General features: G+C 46.9%; 1 protein-coding gene across 1 annotated transcript in view; it reads left to right on the forward strand.

The window, feature by feature from the left end:
• Positions 1-1236: 1236 nt before the first annotated feature.
• The window catches only part of ALPK2 (alpha-kinase 2), a gene marked incomplete at its 5' end in the record, with an annotated part of 16476 nt that continues 8140 nt past the window's right edge, over positions 1237-9572 (forward strand). The window contains 2 exons of the mRNA XM_010134737.1: positions 1237-2643; positions 7145-9563. Of these exons, the coding sequence (XP_010133039.1) occupies positions 1237-2643; positions 7145-9563 (3826 nt within the window). The remainder of the gene's footprint in view (positions 2644-7144; positions 9564-9572) is intronic.

The following is a 9572-nucleotide window of genomic DNA, read 5'->3' on the forward strand; positions in this document are numbered from 1 at the left end:
GGGCCAGCCATGGGGCTGCTGCCACCTCTTGGGGCAGCCTGGGCCAGGGGCTCACCACCCTCAGCAGAAACAATTTCTTTCTTATATCTGGTTTAAATCTCCCTCTTCTAGTTTAAAACCATCACCCCTTATCCTGTCGCAGCAGGCCCTGCTAAAAAGTAACCTGAAACCTTCTCTACATCAGCATCCCTGTACACACCAGTGCATGTCTCCGCCTCTTAGTTCCATCTGCAGAGCATCTCTAGCCAAGCCACCGTGACCAGGCTAGCTTGCACTGCTGTAAAGCTGTTTTGTTACCTTCCGTAACTTCTGGCAACTTCCCGGCCACCCCTCAGAGCTGGCAGCATAGCTTTGAGGCACAGCAGGCTTGCTCTTCAAACCATCCTTCGCTGTTGGCCTCCACTTCCTGGTATGCTGGACTTTGGCCAAGTTATTCCAAGACTAAACTGACAAAACTCGTTCCCACTCTACTGCCTTTTCGGTACCTCCTCCCACTCCTCCTCCTTTCTTCTCGTGTCAAAAATACCCGGGTAGCTGGGTGGAAAAGCTGTCTGCGGCAGGGTTTGCCCGAGGGGAATGAAAACATGCTTAGCTACCCTGTGCCCCGGACGGTGGAAGAGTCCTGCTGTGATTCACGCGGGTTCTCCGGGGTGAAGAATGACCCGGAGTGCCTCTGGTAGGATACGAAAACACCTCAACTATCTCAAATCCTCAGATCTGGGAACGCTTTGGGGAGTTTGTTTTCCTAGCACAAATCACTCTGGACAGTTACAACATGTTGACGTTAAGTGTTGGTGCGTAGATAGCTGGGTGGTTGTTACTGCTGTAACGTTTGATCTTGGGTTTTAAATAATGATTTCTTTCTTTTGAAAATACGTGCAACTATGTGTCAATGGTCCATCTTTTAGCAAATACACGTACCCATTTTAGAAGTAATTTTAATCTTCTGTTTTCTTTTATTTGCAGGTCGCAGAGCAAGATGTGAACAGCACCTGAAAACAATTTGACAGCTAGAATGACCTGCTTTTCAACTGCTGTTGGACTGCAGTCAGATACGAACCCCCAAACTTCCCCAGAGTTCATCACTGACCTAAACGACAGTGTGGAGACTTCAGGGTAAAATGAGAGGATCAAGAAACGTTTTGCACAATGCAGGAGTTACCCCTGTGAAGGTGACCCCATGTTGATTTCACCAGATTCTGACTCTTCCAAATCGGTGACTTACTGCTCGAGAAGCTCCGGAAAGCAGAGACTTTGTCCCCATGTGAGAAAGCCCACAGACACCAGCCTAACACGGAAGACAACATGGATGTAAAAAATGTATTTAAACCCCAGGAAAATAGTTCCTGCCTAAGGGATTTGTGGGAGAATGATGCTGACCTTGTTCACGTTACCAGTGTGGTCAGTGTCACTGCTGGAGAAGCAGCAAAACACTGCAGGGGGCAGGTGCCTTCCTGCCCTGCAGAGGTAATCGCTTACCACACAGACAACTGTTGCCTTAACACTGAAGACTCTGTGTCTGGTCAGCCTCTGGCAGGTCTCCAGGCGTGTAAAAAGACTCTAACCATGAATACCCTGTTCGGTGAGCAGGCAGATACTCCCGTAGTAAATCACGATAGTTTTGTAAAAGACGATTCTGAAAATTCTGTCACGATTCTGGAGATTGCTGCAGAGACAATTGCAAGGGAAAGTGATGACTCTTCTGATGATAACCTAGAGTATTTTGAATGTTCGGATGTGCTGACAGCACATGAAAATGAAATCTGGCAAGAGAAATTACAATTTTTATTAGAAAGTGATGACGAAGATGATTTAAAACTGAGTAAGGATTGTGATGGGTGTGCTTACTTCCTCAGTGAAACGCCTTGTCTGTTCCAAGTGTCAGATAACACTACGCCTATGGATACCCCCATTGGCTTCTGTGGTCATCACTCAAAATTCAAAGGAGTAAATGAAAGGAGAGACCCCTCTATGTGCAGCCAGTCAGCTTTGCAGACAGACATGACTCTCACTGTTGGACACCACCGAGATAAAAGTACCAGTTTGAAAGACAAAGAAAAGTACAAAGCGCCTGTTGCACCCCCAGCCATTGAAAATGACCATCCCAGAACTGAAGAAGAAAGTCGTGGAAGCGGCCACTCAGCTGCGGGTTTCTCAGCTGTCAAATCAAAGAACGAGGATAATATACGTGCCAAGACGGACCCCTCCACTGGTGGCATAGGTGCTTCTTCGACAAGTCAGGCTCCAGAGACAATGGCAGAAAACGGGACGGACAAGGACTTGCTGCTGGAGCAGGGGGGAGGAAACGTGCTGGAGGAGAATGCAAGGCATGCGGTCTGTACCCTAACAGAAAGCCTAAGAAGAAACCTTTTAAAGTTGTTAAACCCTAAAGAGCTCTGCAGATACGTGAGTAATATAGGGCAATCTTTTCAGACTGCAGCAGAGGTTAGGGACTGCAGCGCTCCGCTTCCCAGCCAGGAAGGTGTCATTGCAACACAAATCCCTGAGAAGACAGAAAGCTTGCGGATGCAGCCTGGTTCGTGTCATCTGGAAGAGGCAGATAAAGACTGTCATTGGGAGAGGAGGAGGACTTGGGGCCTGCCTGAGCAGAATCAGATGCCAGATGCAACCATCTCACCCGGGGTAAGTAAAGTGATTGTGCTGTAATAGAAGGAGCTGCTCTACTGATCTCAATGCATTTTATTCCTGTTTGTCACGAAACAGCGTAAAATTTAAATTACTTCGAAAGATACTATTCATGTACTTCTGAATGACAGCTACGGCTGGGAAGGAAATCTGGTTTTGAAAAAGGCCCAAATAAACCATAAGCTGTTCTATTTATAGAGTGAGACTGATGATAGTAAGAGGCACTAATGGGACTCTGGACAGCTGGGGAGGGAAACCTGACCCGTAGGCTATTGCACTGGCCTTACCAAAGTAACGTTCCTTTCAACCCAGAGAGTTTCCCCAATGCCCAGGGAATGGTTTGATTTACTTTCTTTTCAGTTTATACCAAAAGACAAAGTTGTTGCCCACTTACGGTGCTAGAAATCTAAACCAAATCAGCAGGGGTGTGCTCTGAATGTGTAACAAGGAGAGGAATTTAATCCAGGGAGTTCAGTTACAGAGGTGAATGGAGCCTTGCTTTTTAAAAATAAAAGAATGGAAGAGCCAGATATTTCAGTTGAAATGTGAAAACCAGTTAATAATAAAAACCCCGAAGTGCTGCTCTCTATGTACGTGCATATTTTATGCTGTTGGTAGGAAATCAGCTGGGGAAATCAGTATAGTTGTACAGACTGGTATGATGCTCCACCAGTTTTCATAACTGGAGAATTGGATCATTCTTTTTATTTTGCAAAGACTCAAGATACATAAATACAGATGTATGATGAATCGTGAGCAATCTTACTATCACTGACTTTACAGATTTGAATAGCTAATTGCACCGAAAAAAACCATTTATGACGAATAAACATATTTCAGCAGCACATGATGTTCTTTTGATAGGGAATATCCCCCTGTTGAAATCAACCTCCTGAGAATTTCTTGGCAGCGTGTATGACCGTGGCTCGCTAGAGGCATTGTTTCAGTTTTTCACAAGCGCAGCACAATGATTTAAATCCCCGAAGGCTCTTAGCAAAGAGCAGCTGTCGTGTTATCGTGAGTGTCAGCGCCAAATTTCAGGTTGGCTGCTGAGACTCTTGCTCCCTGCAGTCAGTGTGTATTTCTTCTGTTTGTGCGTCCCAGACCAAAACTTTACGTTAGATAAAAGCAAGTAGGAAGTTACCCAGGAATTTATGCTTCCCCTTAGTGCCAAGTTGCCTCTAACTGGAGAAACGTTTGCAGTCTGGCTGGTGCAGTAATGGCTCTTCTGGGTGTCTTCTCCTTTCAGTAGCTGGTCAAGGTGGGAGGCTCCTGACTCCTCGCATGACCTCATGGTCTAGCCCCAAGTGAAATTCTTTATTTATCTAATGCTTGAAAGCTGCTTAATTAAAGGTCCTAAAAGCCAACTGTGCCATCTGTATGACGCCGCATACCGTGCAGAGAGCCAGGAGCCTCTGCGGTGGGTCGCTTAGGAGCCAGTCTCTGGGGAGCGTTCAGCCAGCACCCTGAGCACGCGGGGCTGGTGTCACTCCTGTATTACAGAGCTCGCCTCTGCGGCCTGCCGAGTGGCAGTGGTGCTGGTAAACTGCTGCTGGAACTGGCAGGTTCAGAGGGGTTCCAGGGCATTAATCGACATGCTCAACGTTTGCGCCGATACCCCAGGGAGGATGGCATGTGGTGTGGGTATCTTTCTAGTCAAGATAGTGCCAATATGACTATGGCCTCTAGCTGATGACAAAGAGTTTCTGCAGAGCAGAAGTGTATTTTTTAGATTTTGCCTTAATTCCAAATCAGAGCACTTCTGTTTCTGTGTTTCTGTTTAACCTTCACTCTATCATAATATTTTGTCTGGAATTATACTTTGATCAAGTGCAAGGCAAGGCACTCCATTACAAGCCCTCTTTTGTCTTTGTATTTATTTTCCAGCCATCAAAATGTGTGTCTAGACTCTATGGTGCTGCACGTCTATAAATGCTTGAGACAGATGCCAGGACAGAGAGCTTAGATAGATAAAAGGGTTCTTGAAATAATCAGCCCACTTTCCAGTGGGCCTGAGAGAGCTGTCTGTTGTCAGTCTCATACCAACAGCAGGTAGGGACTGACTGATCAGTGTCTAACAGCGTTAGCAAGATTCCCACAGGTTTTAGTAAAAGCTGCTGTGGCTGTCTAGGTCAGAAAAATAAACTCTGCTTTGCAGAGGCTTGAGGGGGAAGTGGAAGTGCCAAAAGGAGCACTAGGCTCAGACCAAATGCTCAGAACCGATCGAGGAGAGAACTGGAACTGACCGCAGAGACACCTCCAGACTCACGTTGCCCTTGACTTAAGAGAAGGTGTGTGTCTAAACTCACAGAGCTGCGCACTGGCACCTTGTGCTGCCAGAGCAGCCGTGGGCAGGAGGCCAAGGCGTCGGAGCCGGCGGGGTCCGCAGTCGTGTTGCTGAGGTTCCTAGGCTCGGGGTTTCTAGGTAAGTGTGCACTGGCCAAGCACTTTTGAGGACAGAGTTGTGGCAACTGCGTGGTGCTTGGGGTGGGACCAGCAGTTAAAGTCATTGACAAAAATTTTCTATATCTCTTCCTTCCCCGTTGTCCACAGCGTGTAGTCAGCTCCGCATCCTACTCAAGCTGAATGGAGAAACAGAAAGGCTGAAAGGAGTTGCAGCTGAAGTGGGTGGCTTTTGCAGCAAAGGAAAGCAATATTTGCTACAGCCGGTAATCCTTCTACCATGAACTTACGGAACCTGGGATCCTAGAGTCCGAGCAGCCCCTGTCTCTACCTGAGCACACAGCAGCTCACGGGGAATCCTTCCTTACACACCTTCACAAGTAACAACGCTTGTTCTTTTCAGAATCGCCTCTCTGGATCAGTGTCTGCCAGCACAGTTACAGCTCTGCTGTAATCCAGAGGACTCACCCGTTGTGTATCTCAGCTGTTCATTTCAGCCATCCAGCACATAACGATGTCAACAAGTAGCTGTGGGTGCGACTCAGACTCATGAGGGAAAAAACAACCCAAAACAGTCACAGAATTGAGTTTGTGGCTGGATAAAAGCTAAAAAATGAAAATATCTACATATGGTGTTTAAAAAACTCAATCTGATGGGTTTTAACATTTCTTTATTTCTGCTGGGAGTAGGTGAAAAGCTTCAGACAACCGTACGTGGTCAAATGGGCAAACTCATTCATGAGGTCCAGGTGGTTATATCCTGGCAATGGCTATTTGAAAGTAGATTTTTTTTTTTTTCCGAAGGTTGACTGCTAAATTGCTCTCTACTTTTCCAGATGGGTCTGGCGAATGCATGGTAACCAGAAGCATAATTAGTTTAGGAAACTGTTTTTGTCTAGTGAAAAACTGTAGGCTTCTCCATCGATGATTTGCTAAGGGTGAAACACGCTCACCACCTCCATGAGTTGATTTAGTGATAAAGAGGTCTGGAGAAAGGCCTGGAGAGCCAAAGCTTGGCAGGGACTCCAGAACAAGAATTTAGGGGTGGAAGCTCGGTTCTGAGGGGAATGGTTTAACAGATTTTGTATGCCAGGCAGATGGCAGCACTTCCTGCATCCCAGGCAATCCCAAACATGAGCCGGTTGTTCTGTTCAACAAAGGCTGCACTGCTTGGATAAATTAAGTTCAGTTTGGCTTAGTTTAATTGAGGAGAGGGTTGCTGCTACATAAAGTGACGCTATTCTGAAGTAGATGAATAAGGGAGATGCAGGAGGAATGTGGATTTTTACTTCCTGCCCTAGTTTTCCCAGCAGTACCCCGAAGCTTGCAGTGCGTATCTTGTTGCTTGAGGAGGGCTGAACGTGCCTTACCTTGAGCGATTCATTGCCACCTGGACAGGGGCAAGATCGGGAATGATCTCTGGCACTCCCTTATAAAGCGGCACTTGCCCCCTCAAGAGGTGACCAAAGACAAATTTTGAAGATGGCTTAAAACTGCCCCAGAGATGTGAATTTCTTGGTAGGAGTCTTGTTCTGAAGTACATAGCACGGCAGACATGGGGTGCGTTCTCTGAAACTTTTCAAGACTGATCCATATTTAGAAAGCATCTTCGTGACACTTACGGTGACAGTGCCCGTGATGGAAGCAAAGGGGGAGGCAGGCTCCCAAAAACCTACTCTGACTAGTTCCAGAGACTCGCCAGTTCACGTTATGCAACAATGCAGAGGTATGGTGGGACACTCCGACTGTTAGCAAAAGGCATAGATGAGACTGGCTGGTTTTATTTTATTTTAGTTTGGTTTGGTTTATCTGCTTTTATCTAGCTGGACCGTATCAGTCATCGATCTTCATCTTGATGAAATGCTACATTTCTCAGCATTGGGATCCAGATCGGGAACTCACCAGGGGTCAAGGCTGTTACAGCCCAGGAGTTTGATTACCCTGGTAGCTACAAGTCAGAAACTTGACTGTTGACAGATATTTACAAAGAAATAAACAATGAAGTAGGTAATTTCAAGCCAGGACTCTGGTTCAGGCCTGTGGCAAGCAGCAACTCTAATTTTTAATTACCTTTCTCTTTTTTTCTTCTTTGTAGAATCAAGGTGCTAATCTTAAAATCTTTGCCTGGAATTGTGAGAGACTCTGTGTGGAGCCCGAAAGAGAAAAGGAAGGTACCTTCATGCCTTGTGAGAGTGCAGGAACCACCCATCCAGCTTCAGAAATGCTCTGTACTGAAAAGACATTGCAAGCGGAAAATGCAAATTTACAGACCTGTTCTGAGCACCACGCTCCTTGTGCTAAGAGAGAAAGCTGTCACCAACAAGTCTTCTGTGAACAAGGAATGAGTATCATTAGTAATGGTGACAAATCAAAGAATGACGTTTCACCTTTTCCTTTACGGGCTGTGGCCCCCGTTCCTGATAAACAAGACCGTCTATGTACTGTTCTCTCTTCTGCAAAGCTGCGTGATGAGCCACGGGAGGGACAGCAAAGGGACAGTTTTGACTCACGCGATTGCAACGGCACAGATGCTCTCTGCAGTCTGTCACGTGATGGATCTTCGTTTGAGGCTAATCCCAAGTCGGTCCTGGAATCTGGAGAACCTGGGTGCAAAGGAGGTGCCAATATATCTGCAGTGCATGACAAGCTGTGGAAACTTCTTCATGAAGATGACTCAGACTATCAAATCCCATACGAAAACCGGGGGATCACAAGTTTAGAAATTAGGCCATCAGCTCTCAAAGTCGTGGAACCGAACTTTGTACAGGAGACCTGTTCCCCTCATCCTTTGCCAGTAAATGTGACAGAAGAGCAGGAAGCCGTAACACAACCAGCAAGCAGACAAAGAGCAGAGCAGGAAGGCGGCAGCGTTTCAAAGATCCCGCTTCCAACAGATGGAGCGTGTACCAGTGCATCCATAGGAAACATTTGTCTTGCACAAGAGGCAGAAACAGATGGTGTACGTCTAGATCCAAGCGCTGGAAATGAAGTGGAAACACCCTCCATTTGTGTTTCAGCAAGGAGTGTCATCTTAAACAGAGGGGAGTGCTTGGAGCAGAAGCCAAATCGGAGGTTAACTGGCGGCGAGGGATCCACTCGAACGGCTGTTGCTTGGGAAGGAGAACGTGCCATCAATAACGCTCCCCAAGCACGTGATGCGGTTTCTCCTCAAAGATTAAAAGATGCTCAGAGCGGTCATTTGGCATGTGCCACAGAAAACCCACCTTACATGTCAGGTGGTGCGGTTGGACAGTCACTTCATCCTGAGCGCAACGTGTCCTTGATAAATGGGTCTGTAACTGGTGAGGGGTGTCATCTGAGAGCCTGTTACCCAGCACCAACAGAACCGGCCAGTTGCCCTGAGGAGAAAGATGTTTTCCCCAGTGAAAATACCCATCAGTTTAGACATGACCAACACTCCTCTGTTAACACCAGACATCAAAATGATGAAAAGAATTTACAAGAAAAAGGAAATCACTCAGACTTGAATGCACGAAAGGACACTAATTCTGACAGTTACCACCTTTCAAAAAACAATGCCTGTCAGCATTTTCAAACTGTTTCTAATGCTCAGAAATACAGTTATGTAATGCAATTGCCTAATTTAATTAAGACTCCTAAAACCAGAACATGTAAGAATCTACCCCAAAATATAGACCAGCTGACAGAAATAGAAAAACCAGAAGTGCCATTTGCTCCCTCTTCTGGGGATCCATTTTTAAGAGATTTTTGTGTAGAAGCGCCCGGGTACAAACCGTGTAAACCAGGAGAGGAGCAGAGAGAGATCTGCCTAGGCGATGAACGAAGGGCTGAAACTTCCTCTGACTCAGGAGTGAGTCAAGTTTCGGAGAGGCCGACTGCAGTTTCCCCTCACAATACCTCAGAACAACACCTACGTTTTGTTGGCAGCACCTTTCAGTCTGCTGAAGAGTTAAACCCGGATTCTTCACAAACCCACGCGCACGTGTCTGTCAGTGCAGCGCTGCTCAGTACCCCGCTGCCTAGAGAGCCTCCGAGGGAGTGCCGCAGCCTGGCAGACAAGGGCTACAGGGGTAGCAGCACCCAGCAACTGGCGGTGAGAGGAACATCGCCCTGCTTCCCTCCTGTAAGCCGGGCAGAGGCCCTGCTCACCGGTAGGTCAGCAGCGGGGTGTCCTGGCGCGGGAAGTCAAGTGAAGATGGAATCCACCCAAACTGCAGTCAAAGCAGCTGAAAATGTGGGCGTGCGGGGAACTTTCTGCAAAGCACTGCTGGGGCAGTTCCGTGGGGTCCCTAAACAAAACAAGGAGGAAGCAGTCTTGCGTGAAAATACACGAGAGGTTCAAAGAGCTGTTGAACGTAACCCGGCTGAAGCTGCAGCGAGGTCTCCTGCGCACACTGTAATTAGCTCCAAGGCTCAGAGACCATTTGTGAATATTAGCACTAAGCAGTCCTGTCCTGCTTTGATCTCTTCCAGCAAGCTAACTGATTCGATTAAGTCTAATGAGTGTGCTAAAGAAGTCATGACATCAGAGAGTGTAGTAA

This window comes from Buceros rhinoceros, unplaced genomic scaffold (assembly GCF_000710305.1).
Source record: "Buceros rhinoceros silvestris isolate BGI_N320 unplaced genomic scaffold, ASM71030v1 scaffold17554, whole genome shotgun sequence".
NCBI classification, from domain to species: domain Eukaryota; kingdom Metazoa; phylum Chordata; class Aves; order Bucerotiformes; family Bucerotidae; genus Buceros; species Buceros rhinoceros.